General features: G+C 52.6%; 2 protein-coding genes across 8 annotated transcripts; one reads left to right on the forward strand and one right to left on the reverse strand.

The window, feature by feature from the left end:
- Positions 1–1,197: 1,197 nt before the first annotated feature.
- LOC141924139 (electroneutral sodium bicarbonate exchanger 1-like) lies at positions 1,198–23,016 on the forward strand. 7 transcript variants are annotated; one of them, XM_074826061.1, is made up of 10 exons: positions 1,198–1,567; positions 2,552–2,653; positions 13,594–13,764; positions 14,675–14,749; positions 20,415–20,496; positions 21,412–21,547; positions 21,762–21,922; positions 22,296–22,484; positions 22,593–22,681; positions 22,802–23,016. In XM_074826061.1, exons 3-10 carry the CDS (start codon positions 13,723–13,725, stop codon positions 22,967–22,969), a joined length of 942 nt encoding a protein of 313 aa, XP_074682162.1. In that variant the 5' UTR covers positions 1,198–1,567; positions 2,552–2,653; positions 13,594–13,722; the 3' UTR covers positions 22,970–23,016. The 7 variants fall into 7 exon arrangements, with proteins under 7 accessions (XP_074682162.1, XP_074682166.1, XP_074682164.1 ...); XM_074826065.1 differs by having other exon boundaries at positions 22,626–22,681; XM_074826063.1 differs by having other exon boundaries at positions 2,596–2,653.
- Positions 5,690–8,538, reverse strand: LOC141923717 (acrosin-like). The gene is made up of 5 exons (XM_074825346.1): positions 8,468–8,538; positions 7,944–8,153; positions 7,341–7,606; positions 6,915–7,060; positions 5,690–6,438 (listed from the first exon to the last, which is right to left on the reverse strand). Exons 1-5 carry the CDS (start codon positions 8,536–8,538, stop codon positions 6,079–6,081), a joined length of 1,053 nt encoding a protein of 350 aa, XP_074681447.1. The 3' UTR covers positions 5,690–6,078.
- Positions 23,017–23,235: the final 219 nt, after the last annotated feature.

Below are 23,235 nucleotides of genomic sequence, written 5' to 3' on the forward strand. Positions count from 1 at the left end.
CGGGAAGGCAACCTCCTCCCGGCCCACCCAAGGGTTTCCAATCCAGCTCACTTTCTTCCCAAAGCAGGACGCTGCCTTATTTCGTTGTGACGCCACTCACCCGTTCCTGGAGACGGGACCAGAGGGACATGGCACAAGCCATCAAGCCGCTGTCTGGGAGCACCAGAGCCTTCTGAGTACTGTTCTTCACCACGGTGCCCGTGAGAAAGAAAACAAGAGACAGAAGAGATGGTGAGACATTTCACCTACAGTGGAGCTAGCTCTGGGCAACAAGTAACATTGAGACTAAGTCCTTTTGCTCTGGGGAAAAGCGCACACCACACAAATACCCGCTGAACAGAAATCTCAAGTTCAACAGAAAAAAAAAAAAAAAGCCAGATTTGAGGAGCACAACATAGGAACAGACTCCCACAAGACTTCTTTTGTATGGTACTAAAGCGTAAACACACTACACGTATAGAAAAATTATTACACAACCGTTTATTTCATATAATTGCTCCATCATCATTTAAACATAAATTAATACACAGCAATCTCTACTTCTGTGCAAATCAGTATGCAGAGAATGAAAGCCTTTCCTCTTCCTCGGGCCATACGCATCTTTCACCTCAACGTACACCGAGAAGCATTCGGAAAACCCAAAAGCAATTGTCTACAAAATCCCAGTAAAACCCGTAGCTAAGAAATATTTGGAGAAGACTGCTGCAAAGTTCATGATGAACGCAGACAACATCACCGGTTAAGGAGCATCAGAAGCACAGCGTTCCCAAATCTGACAGCTTCTGTAGCAGATGAATCTGAACAGTTCTGCCCGTTGCAGTTTCTTCCCCAGAAGGTTCTGAGCTAGCTTTTGTCCCTGAGACAGTTCTCGCTGCATTTCCTCCCTCCCCGCCCCTGCCGAGGCCACACGCACCAAGCTCGGTGCCCGAGCAGGAGGCACCAATTCCCCTCCGACCACCCACCGGTTCTTCCCCCGGCACCCTGAACGCCTGCTCAGCCCCGCTGCCGGGTCCCCCGCCCCGCTGGGACAAGCAGCCGGGCTCAACGCCCCCCCCCGGGCCCAGGCGCCGGCGGCCCCGGCCGGGCCCTTCCCGCGCCACAAGGTACCTGCACGTGCCGCCACCGCCGCCGCCAGAGAGAGGAAGACCGTCACAGCGCGGCGTGGGCAAGAGGCAGCTCCGGCAAGGACCCCGCTAGGGGTGACTATCCCAGCGCCTGACCCGCGCTTGCGGGCTGCGGCGGCGCAGGCGGGCAGCAGCCGGCGGTCAGGCGGGTCGCCCCGGGGCTGGGAAGGACCCCGCCCGGGAGCCGGCTCGGCCCGCTGCGCTCGCCGCGGCTCTAAGGAGCGGCCGGTGCTGGAGCCGGCTCCGGGGCAGGGCAGTGCTACTGCGCTTCCTCTCGGAAATAAACCCTTTTTCTTCCTCATGAAACGGATGAGGCTGCGTGCGGTGCGAGTTGCCAGTGTTGGACCCTGCAGATGTGAGCTGTGCCGCGCGGAAACACCATTGGAGAGTATACAAGGAACAGTTTGTGTAATGCTGGCTGGCACAGAACAATAGGAAAGAAGGTCTGTTTGTTTATTTTTTTTGGAGGAGCTGGGGGGTGGTATTGGGGGGGGGAAGCTCTGGGGAGGGGTTTAAGGCGTTGGGGGGGGTGCGTTGGGTTTTTTGAGGGGTTTTCAAGGGGGGGGGGGGGTTGGTGTTTTTTTAAAACACAGCCAATACTTGTCCGGCGTGTCACAGTATTGATCTTCCTGCGGGTAACTCAGGTGGCAGTTTACAGCCATGAAGCGCTTCGTTAAGCAGTTCAGGCTTTCCACCTGGCAACAGGATTTGTACCGTCCGGTGCTACGTTCAGAGCGGGGGTGCCAGGGACCGTGGTGAAGCGAGGGCGTTTCGGTGGGAGGCTGCAAACGAATTCCCCGAAGGGTTCAGGTGGAAAGGAGTCTCTGGAGGGGTCTCTGGAGGTCATCGAGTCCACACACACACACACACACCCTCTCCCCCCGCTCAGGCCGAGGCAGTTATGCAGGACCATGTCCGGTTGGATTTTGAGTACCTCCAAGGATGGAGACTCCACAACCTATCTGTGCAGCCTTGTGCCAGTGTTTGACCCACCCTCACAGTAAAAAAAAGTGTTTTCTTGTGTTCAGGTGGGGTTTTATGTGTCTAATCTGTGCCCATTGCCTCTTGCCCTGTTGGTGGGTACTGCTGAGGAGTGCCTGACTCCCTCTGCTTCCTTCCATCCCATCAGGTGTTGGTGCATCATAAATCTGAAAAGAAAAATTGCAATGATGTTAGCTGGTCATTTTAAAAAATATTTTGACAGGTCTTTCCACACTCGTCAACCTTCATAGCACTAATCCAGTGTGGATTAGGATGTGCTAAAAGTGTTGCATTTTCTTTGAGTAGCCTTTCAAGGCCATCGCAAATGTTCCCTTTCATCAATTTATTCCCACTGCTTCTTCTTAACTAGTACTTTCTTCCATACAGTATTTCTCTTTCTATTTCTTTTGTGTTTTTTAACCATGTATTCTTGCATTTTTCTCTAGAAACATTCTGCATCTTCCCTGTGTTCTATTTGGCTTGCTGGCAGCAAAGTGGGAGATACACAGCAAAGCACCTGTGTAGGTCGAATGCCATCTGCTCCACAGGTACGGTGCAACGGGATTCAGGGGCAACGCAGTTTTGGGGTTTCAGTGTTTCACTTCCCAGTTCTGCCAGAACTTGCTTTGGCGGATTGCTCCGATGCATGCAAATTCCCTTTCTCTGTAGTCACAATATAGGGATAATCTTCCCAAGCACTTTACAAAACTTTTAAAAAATTAAGATGCTGTAACCTGTGGTTGCATTAGTTTTTTGGTTCAGAGGAAATGGTTTATTCTGAGTGAATTCTCTGCCTGCTGCTGCTTACCCCATATTTAAATTATTTGCTGATGAAGACAGCCATGAAACTCAAGTGTAAAGACATCAGAACCCACAACCTTCCTCAGTTACCATGAGAAAGGGTTTGGTTTATCAGCCGATGGCAGTAGTTTCAAGCCTCACTGACAATTACAGAAGGGAAGTTTTCCAAATTTGAGAAACTGACTTGGAGTTTCTGTCATAGTAGCTTGGATTTGTAGCTGGACAGAAACACAGCGCAAAGCATGGGCATGTAAGAATGTTACGAGTAAACACAGCAGCAGAATTGTGTCATGCTGAGAAATATCAAATGCATGGAAGCAACAAAGTTTCTGTACGTAAAACAAATGGCCAAAAGCATACACCATCTGGAACAGGGCAGCAATACAGGGAAGCGTAATCAGGAGACAGGGATGAAATGACTGTAAAGGCAAAAGCCTTTCCTGCATTCGTTTAATACTAGATCTGATTAATTTGAACATTTAAAAAAAAAAAAAAAAAAAGTCTACCTAACCATGCATACGTGATGGATCAGTGTAATGGGAAATCTAAATAACTGGGATCCTGTAAAACCAGTCTCAACTTTCAAATAAACTTTTAACCCTCCCACCCTCTTTCTCTGGAAAAGCACAGAACCTGCCAGGAAAAAAGCCCGGTCTTAAGAAAGTTCAATTACTCCTTGCTTTCCTCACTTGCAGGAGTAGAATTTAGAGTAAGAACCTTCAGATTTCAAACCAGTAGTTTTCTGTCCTTAGAAAAAAATCTTGGCTAGTGAGAATAGTTTTAATTTTCAAGTTGGCTGAACAGAAATTTCACCTCCCTAGAATCTGAAGTATACCAGCTCTTAGAACTCACATCACAGATTGTGGCAATTGAGGCACGGACTCTCCATGAAGTGCAGAAGGAAAGACCCTTTATTATTACAATAGTACATACTTATGCTCTGGTCAAAGCTCTTACTTCATAATTAGCAAATCAGCAATTAGGCAGCTATCAACCTTTTCTCCTAGCAGCATAAGACCACTCTAACACGCGCTGCGCAGACCAATCATCTTCTCGTTCACGCGCTGTTCACGCGGCGGTAACTTTTCCCAGTTCAGTGTTGCAGCTGTCCGTTGTTTTTCCCTGCCACCTTGGCACAACTCGGCAGTTCCTTATCTTTCTCCCAAGGCCTGTTTCTCATCCAAGCCTTGCTGCTTCTCAGGGGCTGCGCAGAGCTAACAGGCCGACGTCGAGTTGCCTGTCTGCCACAACAGATCACGGTGCACGTATTGTATTTGTACACTTTGACCATAGGAATACACGTTTACGGTAACGACCAGCGGTTAGTTTCTTATCACAGGGGAGGGACACCCCAATTTCAGCCCCCCCCCGCCATCTTTGAACGCAGAGAGGGGACAGGTGTACGACCTGCGGCTGGACGTGGCCCACTTGGCCCTGCGCCCCATCAGCCTCCGCCAGCCCATCCACACCACGGTCACTGACCACAGTGTTGCATTCCTCACCAGTACTGCCCCCTAAATCCCCCAAATTCACCCCAAACCCCACCCCTCCTACAGGTGTGAGCCTGGCGGTGCCCTGCCCAGCCAGTGCCTGTGCCCCTGCCAGTCAAGGTAAACATGAGGGTCCCGAGGGAGTCCCTGCCATTGTTCAGGCCCACAGGTTCCCTTTCAGCATCTAAACCCTCACTTTTAGGGCAGAAAGCATCAGTTTAGGGTCCAAAGCCCCACTGATAGTGTCCAAAGCCTCAATTTTCCTTTCCTAAGTCTTAGTTTCGGCTTCCAAAGCCTCATTTTTACAGTCCAAAGGCTCAACTGTAGTTTGCAAAGTCTCCTTTCTAGAGTCCAAAGCCGCGTTTTGACTCTCCAATATCTCATTGTCAGGCTCCAAAGCAGCATTTTTAGGATGCAGCCAGCCATTCTGAGGGTCCAAGCTGCCATCTTGAGCGTCCAAAACCCTCCTTTTTATGCTCCAAACCCCTCTCATGGAACCCAAAGCCTCATTTTTTGGGTACAAACCCTCATTTATATGTTCCAAACCCCAGCTTTTAAAGGCCACAGACTGGTTTCAGGGGTCCAGAGCATCATTTGGAAAGCCCAAAGTCTGACGTTGAAGGTCCAAAGCCTCAATTTTAGAAGGCAGACCCTTATTTCTAGGGTCCCAACTTGTCTTTTATTACCCAGAGCCTTTTTGTAGAGCCCAGACTTTCATTTTTAGCGTCTAAACCCTCACTTCTTGGGCAGAGCGCAGCCATTTAGGGTCCAAAGCTCCACTGACAGCGTCCGAAGCCTCCCTTTTCCTTTCCTAAGTGTTAGCTCTGGCTTCCAAAGCCTCATTTTGGTGGTGCAAAGGCTCAACTGTTGTCTGCAGCATGTCCTGTGAAGGAGTTTGCGTGTGCCCCCGTGGGAGGTGCGTTCTACGAGCGCACACATCGCTGGGTGCACGCTGTGAGCTTGCAGGTGGGCGCAGGGGTGGGTGCACGCGGGGTGCGTGCGTGCGGGGCGTGTGGGTGGGTGCATTCCGCGTGCGTGTGTGCTGCAGCGTGTGCACACGCTGCCTGTGCGCGTGTGTTGCGTGTGCGCGTGCACGCTCGGGGGGTGTGTGTGTGTGAACACTGCGCGTTGTGCTCTGTGTTCCAGACGTGTGTCTTGGAGTAGGGGTGTGTGCACGCTCCGGGCGTGCATCGCACCTTCTCTTTGTACCCCACCTGTGTCTCCCGGGAGTGTCTGTGTACGCACGTGCCCCAGAGCTGTCTGCGTGTGGCATGGATTTTTCCTATCCTCTTTCTGGCCCCGATGTGTCGGTCTTCTCCGTGCCGTGGTGGCTCTGAGCACCCTCCTCTCGGACCAGGCTCGGGTTCAGCCCTTTGGAGTGACTCTTTGCCTTTGTGGCCGACGTGGCTGCCTGCGGCCTCATTTTGCAGGTGGCAGGCATGGAAGTCCTTGCCTTGCACAGGAGACTGAATTGGACTGCAGCGTGGTTAGCTGTGAAAATTGGAACCTTTATTTGAAGAAGTAAGTCATCTTGAGCGTTTGTGTGCGCTCAGAGGAGCGTGGGCAGGACGGAGCAGGCCTTTGACACTGAGGCTGCCTTTGGGTGCGCAGGCAGTGAGTGCCCCAGCAGGAGATGGCCGTGGTACACTGCAGCCTGCGCTGGATCCCATTCCTCCTGCTGCTCAAGCCTTCTTCCCCTTTAGGATCTGCAGGAGCTCGTGCAGCCGGGTAAAGAATTGCAGCAGCTTCTGGAGTGGAAAGGGGCAGGAGCTAAACCAGCCCGACTGTGCTGGTGTTGGGCTGGGCCTCTGCAAGGGGGTTGAGGTGGTGATAAAAGGACTCCATGGCTGTGATGTTGGAGCAGCCCTTGCTGTTGAGTAGAGTCCCATCTGTACCAGGATCCAGTCGTAGAAGTGCTGAGTGGAGGTGTAGATTCCGGGCCGTTTGGCTCTGGCACAGCCTCTCCCCCAGCTGGTCACCCCAACAAGCCAGAAGTAGTCAGCACTCTTGTCTTTGCAGACGAGAGGACCACCGCTGTCACCCTGCAGCAGAGGAATGAGGGTCAAGGTGGTGTCGGGTGGCCGCTGGCAGCAGTAGGGCCGGCTCCTTCTCTCTGCCAGCACCTGCCGGAGCTGTATGCGCTGCACGGAGAGGCTCTGCTCAGGTGCTGGGGCCTCCAGGACCTTGTCTGGGAGAGGGTCGTGGGCCCGTGGGGTAGGACTGGCGCTCATCTCTGCACAGCGATGCTGGCTGTGTGGAAGAGGGATGTTCCAGGCCTGGGAGCTGGAGCTCGCAGCTGCCAGGAGCGCTGGATGGGCTTTCTGGGCAGAGTCGTGGGCCTCTGGGACAAGTGGGGCCCTGGGCAAGGACATGCAGCTGGGGAAGGGGAGCCCCAGCAGCGGTGGGGACCCAGGGGTGGGAGGGCGACTTGGTGGGCAAAGCCCACGCCGGGGTGCGTTTGGGCGGCTGTGCCGGGGCTGCGTGTGCCGCTGGGCGCTGCCTTGTCGCAGGCTCCTACCTGGCAGGTGTCGATGCCGCCCTGCGGATAGCCAGCGCACAGGTTGTAGGGGTGGACGGCCCCTCGGTACCACCGGCTGCTGTTGCAGAGGTTGGGGTCGATGAGGTGGACCTTGGCCTCCTGCAGGACATCCGTTGTTCCTGCGGCTGCAAGGACAGAAAGGAATTAACACGCGGCAGCTCGTTGCCAGGTCTCCTGCCCTGTGTGGGTGAACCCCTTTGCTGGGGCTTGGCTTTGCATCGTGAGAGACATTGTACTGGTGTTGCCCTTCTGTCTCGCCTTGGGCCCTGGGCCAGGCCCATGTCTCCGTGGGCATACGTCCCCACAGCCAGACTGTGGCTCTCGCCTCTGCTGTCAGGAAGCCCAGCCCGCCTCCCCCGTGTGCCGAGCTCACGCTCGGGACGCGAGCGCTCTTTGTGAACTCACATCTCGCCGTCGTGGCCCCCCAGCCACTGATGTAGCAGTTTGCCAGCTCTGACACTCTCAGCGAGGCGTCGGGCACGCAGGCAAGCTGTACGTAGTAGCCGCACTGCACAGGCTGGTCCAAGTGCAGCAGCGCAATGTCGTTCCTCTTGGTGATGTTGCTGTAGCGTGGGTGAACCAGCAGCCGCTTAATACTGCGTACTTGGGTCTCCGGGCCCGGCTGAGTCAAGTGGTTGGCCCCAACCACCACGCGCCACATGGCGATGTGCCTGGAAGGCAGATGGGGAGAGGGCTCAGCGGGAGCCGAGCCACGTGCTGCAGCAGTCCAGCAGTTCCCTGCCGTCCGCTTCACACGGGGGAGAGGAAAGCAGTGCTACGGAGGGTGCGACTGCCCTAGCACGCCTTGGGCTCAAGGCGTGTCGAGCTGGAGGCTGCTAGGAAGCCGTGGCAAGAGCCCAGCCCTCTCCCAAGCAGTCTCTCAGCCAGGCTGTGCAGTGCCCAGGCACTTGGCGTACCACAAAGAAAGGGGATGGGAGTAGCACGTGGTGCTGCGGATGGGGCACCTGCGAGTGCTGGGGGGATATCCCCGTGCCTGACCCTCCTTACCTGGCCTCGAGGAAGCAGTGGGCTGCTGTGAGGACCCACTGTGGGCTGATGAGGGACCCTCCGCACACATGCCCCGTGCCTGCTTCCCAGGGATCCTGGATGCTGACGATCCAGGGCCAGGCCCCTGGCTGGGCACCTGTGCCACCCACGACGCGTGACGTGCCGTAGTAAGCGCCGTAGTAAGCATCCATGGGCCGGAGCCCGCAGGTCCTGTAACCAGAAACTCATCACCGTCCTGCTCGATGGCTCGCTGCTGTTGCGGCTGAAGGTCAGCCGTCTGCCCTCCCCACGAGGCGCTGAATGGACAGCGAGGCCAGGGGACCCCGTGGGGCGGGCGGGCGTCCGCCCCCGTTTCTGCTTTAGCCCCGCAGGCAAGTTGTGCCAGCAGCCCGGGTGCTGCAAGGAACCGAGGCTCGCGCGTGAGGCTGGGGAAGCCGTGGTGTGGCCACGGGGGACAAGCAGGCACCCTCCAGGGAACCCCATCAGGTTGCCCAGGCTCCCTCCCAGAGCCTCGGCCCACTTACCCACAGCTCTCCCACGCGCCGTGCGCAGGCCAGCGCAGGGCCAGCAGGATGAGGAGGAGGAGTAGACGCATCGTTGCCAGTGGCATGTGCCAACTGCAAGAAGCGAGGGCTTGCTGCCACCAGCGCAGCAGCTGACAGAGTGGCCGCAGGGCTCACGTTGCCCACGGTGCCCTTGGCAACGAGGCTGATGTCACAGAGTCACAGTCGGTTCCAGGTGCTGGGCACGGTGGCCTCTCGGCGGGGGGACACCACGTGGGGGTTTCCAAGCGGGAGGGGAGGCAGAAGCTGGGATCGGACACCCCCGACAGACCCCCGCTGAATGCTCTGCTTGGGGGACGGGGGTGTGCAGGCCCCGTGGCAGGCAGCAGCGCCCGGCCCCCCGCACTGCCTGCCAACGGCGAGCAGGAAAAAACCCAGTGTGGCACCCCAGCCTCTTTGGGGAGTTCAGCGCCCCCCTGCTCTCCGCAGCCCTGTGCCACCAGGTCCTTCCCAAAAAACGTGTGCCAGAGAACGTGACTGCTGCGGCACTCCCTAAATTCGCAAGCACGGCGTGTTCGTGGGTGCCTTCAGTATGAGCATGGGAGTTCAGTTCCGTTCAGATCTTGCCGCGTGCTCCTACCTGGCAGGTGTCGATGCTGCCCTGCACAGCCAGTGAGTCCTGTGCTGGCAAAGAATGTACCTGTGGCTCTTTAGGGACTAGTGAACAAATGAAATGATTTCCATTTTGGACTGAGGGACTAGGGATAAGCCATAAGCATTTACAGATACGCATGTTTTATTGCTGTGTTGTGTCGAGGTCCTGGCTTAAGGCCTAAGCTAAGGAGCTGACGGGTGTTGTAAGAGGCAAGGACTGGAAATAATAAACAGAATCTCTACCAAAAAGGCAAATCTGTCTTTAAACTACAGTTTGTAAAATTGTACGTTGGCTTCAGTCTTATAACCCTTACCTAAAAGGCAATTGGCCGCTTGCTTCTTAATTCTCTAACTATCTAGTACCGCTTACTTTGTAAGCAGTTTTCATTGTGGGGGCAGCAGCTCCTGCTGGGGGACGACAGGTACCCCTGGGACCCCCAGGGACCCCAAATCCCCCCTGCAACCCACCCAAACCCCATTTGCCACCCTTAGGTCCCTTCAAAACACCCTTAGCCCCCCCCCAACTCCCCCCAAACCTCATCAGTGCCCCCCCCCCGAGCTATTGGCCCCCAGGTTCTCCATTTCCCCCCCCCCCCCCCCAAAACCCCAAATAGCTCCCTGGGACCCTACCAGCCCACCCCCAGCGCTCCCCTAATCCCCATTAGCCCCCCCCAGACACCAATATCTGCCCCAAGATCCCCCCCCCCCCCCCCCAGGACGTCATTAGCCCCCTCCAGACCCTTCTTGCACCCCATTACCATGCCCCCCGGACCCCAATATCTCCCCCATAACCCCCCCCCCCAGGAGCCCTCTAGACCCTGCCCTGGACCCTACTAACCCCCCAACTCCCCCATGACCCCAATAACACCCCTTCTTTGTTTCGCAGCTGCACCTGCAAGACTTGTTTCAAAGCTTTATCAGTTAAGGTTTAGTCAAACTTCAAAAACCACAGTACACGTGAAATAATTCTACAAAAGGCTCCTCACAGCAGCTCTGAAGTTCTGAGGAGTTTGCCACCGGAGCGATCCAAGCAGGTCACACTAATCGCCCTCCTCACACGGGGCACCATTTGTGGCAATTGAGGCACGGACTCTCCATGAAGTGCAGAAGGAAAGACCCTTTATTATTACAATAGTACATACTTATGCTCTGGTTAAAGCTCTTACTTCATAATTAGCAAATCAGCAATTAGGCAGCTATCAACCTTTTCTCCTAGCAGCATAAGACCACTCTAACACGCGCTGCGCAGACCAATCATCTTCTCGTTCACGCGCTGTTCATGCGGCGGTAACTTTTCCCAGTTCAGTGTTGCAGCTGTCCGTTGTTTTTCCCTGCCACCTTGGCACAACTCTGCAGCTTCTTATCTTTCTCCCAAGGCCTGTTTCTCATCAAAGCCTAGCTGTTGATTCAGAGGCTGTGCAAGGCTGACAGGCTGATGTCTCCCACATGATTTTGCTTGCCCTGCTCTGTTTTTCTAAAGACATAGAGAATGCTGAGGGCTGAAGGCACCAGCTGGATGCCCGGTGCCCTTCCATTTCCCTCTTCAAGGTTTTTAGGTGGGTGGCCAAGGCGGGAGGCAGGCAGCTGTAACCTGACTGCAGATGTGCCGGGCATCGAAGCCCACAGCAAATGGGGAGTATGACACCTTGTGTCTTCTGTGGGACAGGACCCTGCCTGTAGGCAGTTGCTAGAGAAAAGCTGATGCATAATAAACTTATACCTTAATTCTCCTGTGCAATATCATCTGCATTGCAGTTCTGTCTGCAAAGCTGAGATGCTTTTTTCCCTGCCTTTCAGGAGTGCTCTAGGCACATATTTTAAGGAGTGCTGATCTAGCCAACATGCTGTAAGGGTATGGAGAAGGTACGGTTTGTCAGTAAAACTTTCTATTCCCGTCAAGTTAGTCTGATAAAAGATACCATTTTCTATTAAGAAAGTTTATTCTGTATGTTGTGAAAAACACTAGGCTGCTCAGAGAGGCTAATTACAGAGAGAGGATAGATGAGCCCCTCCATAGCATTCACAGCACCATGTTGAATGTGAGTTGTTTGCTAGCCCTTGTGACTTTTCCTTTTCCCAAATCTGTATTGCTGGACTTGCCTGGCAGGTAGGAAAGTTGAGTGTCTGTGAGATCAAACACCTTGCTTGGTCCCTGGCAGAGCTGTAATTAGATGAGTGCAAATTTGTGACCTTCGGTGTCACCCTTGGTCCATCATATGTGCTGCCTCTGGCATGGAGGGGATTTTTTTTTGTGTCTATCTATAGGAAAGAGGAAAAAGTTCTGGGTTGGTTAAGGAAATGGAGAAGGTCTATTCTCTGTGGCTGCTTGTCGTGGGAGTCCCTGTGCGGTTTTGTAAAGGAAAGTGTCAGGGCTGTCTCTGTGGTGGAGCCCACGGGGTATGCTCTGGCGATAGGAATGAAGCAAACACCTTGAAAGGAAGGATGGTGGATATACGTACCTTCTCTTATGCTCTTGCTTTCAGGACATCACCTGGGTCTGCTGAGGCTTCCTAGAATGCTTGAATATCTGAACTAGAGGCTGTGAGATAGGAGTGTGATTCCTGCAGGCCCTGCCGGGGATCCCAGCTCATGTACTGGGACTTTGCTGCTGGGTTTGCTGGTGCCTGGAAGCAGAGACATGCTGGGGAGGCTTGAGACATCGTGTCTGTTCCAGCCAGCACACCAGTCCTCACTGTTTGCAGGGACAGGATGGTCCTGGACGTGGCACAGTCCTCACGTGTTGACTTTCCTGATTGCAGATGAATTTCTTCCTGACAAAAGGAGCTCTTATTTACCAAGATTTCATCTGCTCCTGCTGTTTATTGCCCACCTGAAATCCTCCTTGTCTCCTGCTGGCCTTGTTGTTGTCCTTCCAGGAGCAGCCAGCTGTGCTGCTGCCACAGTGGGGCGAGGGATGGAGTCAGATGGGGTCAGTGGTTGGCAGCTGACAGCTGCTTTTTGTTTCCATCTGTTCCCCTCTTCTTTTTTAATGAGATCAGGTGCCAGGGTGCACTAGGAAGACTTTTCAGTGTGAGAGGAAGTCGCAAATGGGGTACTCAGGTCCTTGTTTTCATCCTTGGCAGACAGAGTCTGCTCAAATCAAACCTTCACCCTCCTGAGCTGCTCCTATAACAGACCTGGTAAAGGGAAACAAAAGCTCTGCGGTGAGGCTGACAGCTCTGTGTTGGATGGGCCTGTCCTGAGCTGCCGAGCCTTGAAACTCAGATGTTTGTGCTGATGGCCACTGACACGCAAACCTGGCTTTTTCTGGACCCACTGGGGTGCCTATCTTTTAATTTTTTATCCTCATTTTTGTTTTTTTAATGTGGCTACTGTCTTGTCTTCTAAAATCCCAACTGTTTTAAATGATATCAGTGACTTGACAGATTCATTCTTTCAGGCCTTTGGTGCTCCCTGCACAGACCGATCAGTGTTTCTGATCAACCAGTCTAATTTCATGAGTGGCTCCACTCCTGCTTTGTGTTTTGAAGGGTTTTCCCCTCTGCTTTTGAGGCCATATGCTTATTACAAAGCTGTTTTTTCATGAGTGGGAAGATTTCTGCCAAGACAAATCTGCAGATGTTTGGGGCTGGTTTTGTTGCTGACTCTTTGATTCATGGTAGTTCTTGGGATGTGTGAAGGATGGGAAGAGGTTCAAAGGAAGAACCTGAGGAGCTTGTTTACAGTTCAGCTTGGACGATCTCTATGTGGAAAATGAAAATCTGCCCTTCTGCTCCCGTGGCCAAAATGTGATGTGCTGGGAGTCAGCATGGAGACCTCGATCACGTAAAAGCTGTAGAGTCTGACAGTACTTCCACGGCAGAGAGCAGAGGCTCTTTTAAGGGGTGCACTAGGTGGCCTATTTAAAAATCATAAAGCTCTGGCTCAGGTTCCAGCTCAGGAGAGCCTCTGCATGGCTGTTCTTTAACAAAACGCCCAGTCTTTTTGGCAAAAGACTTTCGGATACAAATGCAGTCAAATATTGACTAATCCAGTAGTCTCTTCTTAAGGAAACCAGCAATTGCTTTGGGATTTTGCTGGAGTTCAAACTCAGCAATTGTGGCTGTTGCACGGTTGTATTAAGCCTGTGAAGGCAACTGCCCAGAGCAGGTAAAGCCACATTCCACTTTGTCTTTTTTTCTTGATGCTTGTTCACATTGTAACTTCCTCGCCCAGCAGAGCTGGTGCCTTCAGGCTGCCCCAGCACCTCTTGGCACAGCCCGTGTGCTGCAGGAAACCACCCGCTAGCCTGGCAGTGGCAAGGAGACCAGCTTGTCCCTTCAGTGCTTCACAAAGGATAAATGAAGCAAGCTGCTCCTTTCCCACCACTGCTTCTGAACACGCTGTGGTGCTTTGTAGCTGCCGTGATTGCACCAGGGGCTCCTGTGGGCTGAGGCTGAAATGCATGTCACGGGCTGTGTTTGTCCCTTCCCTGTATCCCACTTACAGCTGTTGTTTTTTCTAATCATCCTCTCCTTTGCTTCAAATCACAGACCCAGATGTTGGTGTTTGAAAGTGCCCTGCAGGACAGGTACTGGACCTGCTGGGGCTTTGGATGACCGATTTGCTGTGAAGCCAGGAGCCAAGGAGACCTGTCCCACTGCAAATGGAGCTGCCAAGTGATGCCAGAAGCTGCAGATGCCAGCCAAGATGTTGTGGACCAGGTAAAGCACATTAGGATTTTTTTTTTCTTGGCCTGTAGAAGTTGGAGGGAAGGACCACTTGTGGCATTTAGTGTGATCCTTGGAGCTGACCATGGGAGGATCTTGCTGGGCTGTGGGTGCTCAGATATTGCCATGGTTTTAAATGCAAGTGATGCCCAGTAGTAGAGAACTGCCATGTGCTTGGCCTCTGAAGGAGGCTCTGTGCCCTCCTTGGGTGGAGGAGAGGAGGGCCTGGTGCTCCCCAGCCTGTGGTACCCCATGGCACTGGGTGGGATGGAGAATGCCCTGGCAGGACCTTGCCAGCTGAGGAGAAGAGCTGGGTGTGGAGGAGGAGAGACTGACCCCTGCTCTGCCTCTGTGACTGTGAAAGGCCACTAAGCCCTGTTCCTACAGTGTGCTGGTGCTGCAGCATGTTTCTGCCCTCAATATGGTGGGGACTGAGGTGGTTTTTAGCTTCCAGAGGAAACACAAGGCCAGAAGAGTTGGGATTAAGGTACTGTGAGCCCCAGGAACAACTATCAAAGCATCCTGTAACTGTGTAGGTGTCATGGTCCACTCGGTGGACTCGTGATGGTTCATTTACCGCGATCTCAAAAGTGCAAAATGAAAGCGACCAACACCAAAGGAGATTGTATCAATCAAACAGTGCAACTTTATTGTGTTGCTTGTGAAGCGGCACGTGATAGTTAGAGATGGGTGAAAGAAAGGGGGAAAGTGAAGTGAAGTTTAGAAAGAAGAGAAAGAGAGGTTATAGCTACCACCGCTGATCTCAAGACGTCCTAACAGTCCCGGGTCCAGCCAGCGCTCTGTCGTCGATCGTCGTGATCCTTGGTGGGGAAGCTTCAAAGCTTCGTTGCCCAAAAGTCATCTTTTATGATTAGTAACACACCTTGCTCCTCCTCTGCCTCAGGGATCTCCGCCCTTCTCGAGCGAGGCTACCACGCATGCACGAGGGGGAGTGTCCAAGACATGGTCGGTCTTAGAGGTGGGTAGCCTTCAACCAGGAGGTGTGTTTTGGTATTATAATGAAGCAAAGTTCACCTGAAGTTCATGATTTCTTCATCAATGTTATGGCAACAGTTTCGATCCAACTTTTTTGACAGTAGCTATGCGGTCATCTCTAACGGCTCCAGTTAGGCTCAGGTACTGAACAGCACTCTGTACCACACGGCTCGGGTATGAAGAATAGCACTGCACTCTTTGTACCACACTGTCCAGTATTCTGAAGAATAGCACTGCACTCTTTGTACCACACAGTCCAGTATTCCGCACAACAGCACTGCACTCGTTGTACCACACAGTTCTGTATTCAGGAGCCTTTGCACCGCATTCCACTCTTGGGATCGGCAACTGTTCCAAACAGGCCGTTGTCGGGTACCTTCCTGTCCATGTCCCTGAGGACAATGTTGAGACAATGCTGATCTTCTGACTGACTCTTACAGTAGGTGATCAATGCCCTTGACATCTGTCCACTTTCTTGTTTAGGCTGAGATGCCTAAAGGCAGTACCTTGCTGAGTCAGGCCTGAACCTCCATCCAAAATCTACCCATCTTCCTGTGGCGTTGTCTCCTGGCAATCACAGCCTCACAGTTACTGCCTTGCTACCTTCCATGTCAGAGGTTCCCCTTGAGCTGTGATTAACTTCTTGAGGCTTGTAAATTTTCCTCTGCATTTACACAAAGACTGGATTAAATGGTTTCATAATATTATGGAAAAAGAAAACCTAGGAGGCATTACACTTGCTGGGGCCAAGGACTTTGCTTTGTTTCAAAAAGTGAGGAAAACCCAATTTATTCTTTTTGGATTTCATGGCCGCACCACTAATGTCAGGGTGTCCAAAATGTAGGCATTTGAGTTATTGTCTTGATTTAGAAAAGGAGTAGAGACGCAGCTTAGGGTTAGGAAGTGAGACATAAAATAAACAGAAAGTGAGGAAAAAAATTGATTCCAAACATGGGAATAAAAAGGAATAAAGCAAACCCAGGGCTGCGTTTTGATGTGTGTGCTACCAAAAAATTTCATATTCTCCCCTGCAATGTGGGATTGCATTGCTCAGAGGAAGGCAGGGGAAACATGGCTAAAAGGAGCCAACTTTATTTTCCTTCTGTCTCAGAAGAAAACAAGTACGAACCCTGCTTGGATTAGAGAGGATTATGGGCTGCCTATTTGGGAATTCATGATTGGGACTTCATGATGATGCAGCTGGGTAAGTGATCTCACTGCAGTTATTTGGTGGGAAATGTTTTGATAGCATCTAAAATGGTTTGAGTGTTGCAGTCAGTCCCTTTGTTGAGCGCTGGAGTTCTTCCTTCATGGGATAAAACGGGGGAAGGGAATGCTCCCATCGAATGGTATAAGCTGTCTGTGCCAGCACTGCCCTCCTCTGCCTGGGTCCTCACTGCAGCCCTTGTCTTTGCCTTTGCTGCAGCTCTGTGTCCTCTGCAAGACACCAGATGTGCCCAGTTACTCTGTGGGTTCGATCTGGTGAGTGCAGCACCAATGCCAGGAAAGATGTTTCTGATGTGCGTATGTCACCCCCCAGGGGCTCTGGTCCTAGTGTTCAGAAGCTGGGCAGTGCCTGTGCTGTTTGTCTCAGAGCCTGCAGCAGGGCTTTCGGGGGATGCAGGCTGATAGTGCTCTGTGTCCTTCTGGCACTGCAGCAAGAGAGAGGTTAATATTGCCGCATGCCTGCTGCTGCCCTTGGCTGTATGCTCGTTTGTTTCTGCAGGAGGATGAGAGCTGTGTCAGCAGCATTTCCCAGGGGATGGGGGAAGGATTTTCAGCCCTTAGAGCGGCTCCCTGCATGAACCAACAGTTCCCTGTGCCTCTGAAGAGAGCAGGGCCAACAGCCTGCTTTGGTCAGACCCTGCTAGGATGGAGAAGGGTGGCTTGTCTGAAGTGCTGAGGTGGCTGGTTTGCTTCTGTGCTGGGCTGTGTGCCAGCGTGATCCCCTCTCCATGCCCTGGGCTGCTTGACATGTGTCCTCTTGGAGTCAGAAATGCAGGCAGCCAGCTGAGAGCCAAGTGTGAGCTGGGAATGATGGCTCCAAGCTGAACTTACTGGTGACAGTTGGATATTGTGCAGGAAAACAGAGGGGAGCTCATGGGGCAGAGAGAGTGTTGGCAAAGCAAGAGGGGCTTGTCGGTCCCTGAGGGAGCAGAGATGGGTGTGTACAACCCCAGGAATGGAGAGGGGGCAGCGATATAAACCCCATAGCTCCTCTGAGTCCATGGTCCTGAGCATGTGGGGTGGTGTGAATTTCAGCTTCTGGGCTCTCTTTTTGAAAGCGTGGGTCTCCCCTTGGGGAGATGGCTGATGCTTCATTTTGTGGCTAGCTTGCAAGCCTTCTTTGAACCGGTAAGTCCCATCCTCTGGAAGAAGCCTGGAAGAGACTTGGTCCTCCCTCCACTTCCCTGTCTCAGCTACACCCGTGTACCTGGGCAGGGAGCTCTGTGAGAGGGGGGGTCTGTCTTAGGCTTTTCCATCTCCAAGCATGGTGAGGCCCAGGACTGGGTCAGAAAGCGGTGGCTGCAGTCCATCCTGCAGGGCACTCTGAACTGTGTGTGTCAGCTTGCAAAGTCTGTACACCCGTACTGATTTTAATTTCAGGTCCATGGCTGTTCCAAGCTGGCAGCTTGACAGGGCTGCCTGGTGTCTGTAGCCATTGAGAGCCATGGTTATGGTGAAGAAGCTACAGGACAAGCTGGCTGTGGCCTCCCTCTGCTCAGCTGCCAGCAGTCTGGCTGGCAGCGTCCACCTGCAGGGACATCTCCCCACGGGTCTGTCTGGGGATGCAGTGTGTTCCTATCCCTCAAAGTCCCTGTTAGCTAGAAAAAGTAATGATCTATGGTGTTCATCTTCCCTGCCATCAGAAATTAAGCACCTTTGGCAGAATGTCTGTGTTTTGCAAAACACCAGAGCCCCTCGAGGGCTTTGTGTGCAAAAGCCGAGAGAGAATCCAGTAAAGCTGCTTTTTGCAGGGAGCACCGGTGCCGTTCTGCTTGATCCGCAGGGTCTCTGCAGCTCCCCTTTCACGGGGATGCCTCAGCTCTTCCCTGCTGCCGACGAGGGTTTTGCCTGGGTGTATCAGGCCCTGGCCAAGGGGCTTTGCCTCCCTCCAGGCTGGGAGCAGGTTTTGCAGGGGTTACCCAGGCTCTGCCTCTAGCGACGGGTGCTGCAGGGAGACTGAGGAGCCTGTCTGAGGCAGGGACAGAGCTGGGGCCCTGTGGGTGCTGGGCTTCTCCGGCCTGGGTGGCTGAAGTTAGTGCCTGCAGACTGTCCTGGGATGCTCTTACCAAGTGGTGACCTCTTCAGTGATGTGATTTGGAATTTCCACCAGGGATAAACGGTGTTGCTGTGTGTGCTGGTGTAGTTGCCCTCCTGGATATGTCCAGCCCGGGGTCTGGCAATAGCAGGTGGAGATTTGCCTGGAGTTGAAATAAGGGAGTTATGTATGGAACTTGGGATGTGGGAAGAGGAGCCAAGAAGAAAAAGGCTTTCGAGTCAAGGCATGTGCATAAAAATATTTCAGCATATGTTTCTCCCTGTCCAGTATGTTTGAGCTGCCCTATCCCAGGCTTCTCCTGTACTGTGAACTCTGCTTTACTTTGGAGTGAACATGTCCAGGAAAAACACCATACCTGCCTAAACTTTATGCAACATCTAGAAGATCTTGATGGGTCTTAATCTAGATGAGAAAATAGAGTGAAATAACCATTTCACAATGTCCGCCTGGTGTAGTGGTGGCGAGTAAGCTGACCTTTGCTGACCCGAGGCTGATGAAGGAAAGCACTGGCTGGGAAGAACTGCAGGTCCCATCTTGCCCTGCTGACCTGACCTCAGAGCCCTGCGTTTCCCTCTGTCAGTTAATGCCCAGCTCATCTCTGTAGCAGCGCAGTGAACACAAGGGAAAATGAATTGGCCCACAGGTAGCATGTAACTCCCAGGTCCAAGTACAGTGAGAGGATGAGCCGAGGTCTGGTGCTGAAGGCACCAGAGGGTGATATGCTGCATACCAGGGGTGACTTTTTATTGCACGCGTTTGTGTTTTGTTGCTCAGTCCTTGGAAGAAACTGTATGCTGAGAATCAGGCATTCCCCTATGGCCCCTTCCTATGGCTCAGGGTGAGGCTTGCCTGAAGGCTGCCGTTACCCAGGGACACAGCGCACACGCGCCCGGGTGAGGTGCACTAATGACCTTCTCAGGTCTAGTTATTCAGGCAGAAATGGTTTTGTTTGAGAGGAAGTGTGGGGAAGATGAATAGGTGACATGTTCTTTTCAGATAATTTATTTCACATTTTCAGTCCCATGGCATTTGCCCAAGGCTCAGGGTTGGAGGTGTCCTGGACAATTCCTAATGAAATACCAGTGATGCTCGCTACGAAGCAGGAATTAATCTCCAGATATCTGATTTGAAAGTGCGTTTGTTTGCCATCTTATTGCAACTTCAGTTTTCCACCACGGTCTTGACAGCCAGCCAACCAGTCCTGTTTTCCTAGTTGCAGAAGCATCTCTGGCCTTGATATGAACATGAGGGATTTGAGCAAAGCTCAGCAAGGCCTGACCTCCCCTTAGCCCTGTGCCAGCCCCTGCACAAGGGCACTGGGCATTGCTCAGAAGGGACGGAGGGTAGTGGAGGCTGTCATCGGAGAGAGGACGGGAAAGCCACAGGCACATGATAATCCAGGTGCCGGGTAACATGGGCAAGTCCCGGGAGCTGGCGGGGAGGTAGCGACAAACATCAGCTCCGAAATTAGTACTCGGGGACCAGCAAACTCATCTCCAGACAGGAGTGTTTGTTTCTGTTGCCCATCAAGTTAACCGGTGCCATCAAGTGCTTCCAGGAGGCCCTTTCAAAGTCACAGTTGTGACCTGAGTGTGAGACGTGGCTGGGATTTTCTTGCTTTGAACACGGTAACCCTGGCAATGCCCTTCCCCAGCCCTGGTGGCAAGGGGAAAAGAGAAGCCAAAGGACCGATTTCTGTTTGCCCCTGTAGTTCTGCTTCGGCTTTCAAGGCACAACTGCTCTTCATGCAGTGCCGGCAGTGGTACTTCAGGCGAGGAGGGCATTAGCTCTCAGCCCTTGGCAAGGAGAAAAAGTCTGCTTGGTGGAAAGAGCCCTTGCACCAAGGGAAGCTGGAGACTCATAGGGCTGAATATGAAGCTTTGCCCTTGCAGGCTCTTGAGAGCCTTTGGAGGTTGTTGGTGGCCATGTCCTGTGGCCAAGGGCCATCTATTGAGTCCTGCAGGTACCGCGTTTGGAGACTGAAACTTGCTGTGATAAAAAGTGCAGGGTTTGGGGGCTTTTTTCCCCAGTTTGGAAATCCCTCTTTGTTTGTTTTTAGAAAGGAATGACAAGAAGGAAGCAGGAGATTTGTTTTTCTGGTCTGAAACCCTCAGCTCTCTCCCCCTGTAGTAAATACTTTCCAACTCACATTGTGTACAATATAGGTGATGTTATGAGCTGTTTTATTTGGGTATGGGAAGAAAAGGCTCCTACAAGTCTGTGTTTTTAGGGCCGTGCCTGGAGGAGGAGGCACGCAGAGGCCTCGTGGACTCGCATGGAGGCAGGGGTGGATGATGGGTGGGAGGACGAAAGGGAGCTCTACACACCCAGCCCCAACTCTTACCTTCTTCTCATTGCTAACCAGAGACATGACAAAGAGGCAGCGATTGACCGGGGAAGCGTGAGCAACGTTGTCAATATTCACTATGAGAGGGAGGATTTGGAAGGTGAGTCTCTGCACATGCCGTGCTTCTGAATAAAGCAGCACAGTTCTTTTCACATAGTTTACTATTACGGCTTTTTTAACAAAGGGAAAAAAGCCGCCACGGAGGCCACGGTGTGAGTTTTAAATGACCCAGAGCCATTGTTTGTTGTTTCTCAGTTGTTGCAAAGCTCGAGTAAAATAAACTTCAATAAAAGGGCAGGTCTATGACGTTCAGGGATCCAGTGAAAACCACAAAAAACCCCACAGGTGTTTCCTCCTGGGATAGCTGCACGGATTTAACCATGGTGTCTGCATCAACCATCCCACAATAGTGAGAACGCTCCAAATGCTACTTTTTCTCAGGTCACCAGATCCTGTCCGTGGGCATGCAGATGCCGCTGGTGAGGCAGAGCCACCGGCATCACCTACCCCACAGCCAGAAGCATCAGGAACAGGAGCAGGAGAAGGACTCTGGCCCGACGGAGCCAGGCTACCCCTGTAAGTCCCGCCGTGGCCTGCACTAAACTCCTCAGGGCTACGTGGGCGCTGGGGTCCATGTGGCTATCTGGAGTGACTTGCTGTTCTTCTGAGGGAAAGAGGCATTATTTAGCAGGACCCCCTTTTTCCAAACTTTTCTCAGATTTTTTCCTCTTTAAGGCAGTTAAATGCATAATGCAATTAGGCTTGACTTCCTTAGAGGGATCCTGGCTTTAAGAATGTAAATGTGAGGAAGGAAAGCTGCCCATCCCTATGCAGAGGTGGAATCGATGCTTCTCCTCCTCCGAGGCTCTGTGCAAGCCTGGCCAGAGCCAGGGGAGAAGGCCCAGCCCAATATTTTTGGCTGAACTGGTGCTGATCCGATGCCCACTTTGCACGTGAGCATGACGGGCCGTATTCAAGCACGGTAACGGGACGGGCCTTTGTCTTCTGCCCCCAGAAACCCTGTCCCAGCGGGTGCAGTTCATCCTGGGGACCGAGGAGGACGAGCAGCATGTCCCCCACGACTTGTTCACTGAGCTGGATGAGATCTGTGTGAAAGAGGGTGAAGATGCTGAGTGGAAGGAAACAGCAAGGTAAGTCTCTGCTCCCGGCTGCGGTAGGTGAGGAGTCCCCGTGCTGACAGTGCCCGCGGGCTCTGCTTTCTGCTCTGCAGAAGGTGAAGCTTTTGCAGCTGCAGGTGCTGCTGTGAGGAGCCTTCTGCTCTCGGCACCCCACAGCTTGATCCCAGGGGCTGCAGAGCTGGGGCTGTTTTCTTGCAATGGGGCTGACGGTGCCTGATGTCTGCAGGTGGCTGAAGTTTGAGGAGGATGTGGAAGATGGCAGCGAGCGCTGGAGCAAGCCCTATGTGGCCACGCTGTCCTTGCGCAGCCTCCTTGACCTGAGGAGCTGCATCCTCAATGACACGGTGCTGCTGGACATTTGTGCCAACAGCATCGAAGAGATCACAGGTACCGTGGGCACGGCAAGTTGCAGTCGATCGGCCAAGAAAACTCTGGCAAAGTCTGTGCTGTAGATTGCTTATAAGTTGGTTAACTGTGTAGAGTCAGACAGAACGGCCAGACGGGGCAAGAGAATTACATTATTTAGAATGGGAAATAATTACCTTAGCGGAGTGATGAATGAGCACTTTGATGATGTTTTTAAGCAAAAGAAAATTCTTTCTGTGGCTGCAAAGGCTGAACTGTGTTAAAACGTCTTGCTAAGCAAGGCTGAGCCCGCGTTAGGGTATCCTGTGTGGCACATCCCTCCCCGGGGGCTTCGGGGGTCAGGACTTGATGGAGTTTCTGCTCTGATGGCTTAATTTCCCTTTGCCATCCCCAGACATGATCCTGGGCCAGCAAGAACAGTTCACGGAGTTTGGCAAGCACATGCGGGCGAAGGTTCGAGAAGTTCTCATGAAGAACCATCACCATCAGGACGAGAACAAAGGAAACAAGCTTTTTGACATTGTCCACTTCTTTGCTGATGAGAGCAAGAAACCGCCAGACCTGCATGTCCTCGACAAGCCACGTGAGGGTTCCTGCAGGGCTTCGACCCCATTAGACTATTCCTGGTAAAGGGGAAGAATCCCAGTTGCTCTGTGTCTGTCTTTCTGACAGTTTTTCTTTTTCCTACCAGCCCAAACGCTCACCCGTCTTCCTTCTCCCACAGCTGCAGAAGCTAAAAAAGGGGTGAACCAAGAGACTGGCACAATGGGTTTAAGCAAGGTGAGACACTCGTAGCTTTCTTACACTTTTGGGGCCAGATCTGCTCTTGCAAACTTGGCTGCAGAGTTCTGTGAGCTTTGTTTTTGGGGTAATTGCCTGAAAATTGCTTGTTGTGCCCAGGTGGAGCTGCACTTCCTGAAGAAAATTCCTGCCGGCGCTGAAGTGTCCAACATGCTCATAGGAGAGCTGGATTTCCTTCAGCAGCCCATCGTGGCATTTGTCCGCCTGACCCCGGCTGTCCTCCTCTCCAGCATGACGGAAGTTCCCATCCTGACAAGGTCTGAATGAGAAGCACAGAATTTTTATTTTAAAGAAAAAAACAGCACAACAACATCAGATTGTGTGCATCAGTTTGGTGTCCCAAGGGCACGAGGCCAGTGGGAGCAAGCACATTTCTCCCCTGCACATCTCCTCACCATTGTTTCTCTCTTCCCTGCTGTATCTTTTAAACCCACTGGCCAAAAGTGGCAACTGGCTGTTAAATGAGAGTGGGAAGCATGGTAGAGGTTGTTCTCAGCTGCTGCAGACCTCTCAAAAGAATCACAGAATACAGA

Source organism: Strix aluco, chromosome 5 (assembly GCF_031877795.1).
Source record: "Strix aluco isolate bStrAlu1 chromosome 5, bStrAlu1.hap1, whole genome shotgun sequence".
Lineage (NCBI taxonomy): Eukaryota > Metazoa > Chordata > Aves > Strigiformes > Strigidae > Strix > Strix aluco.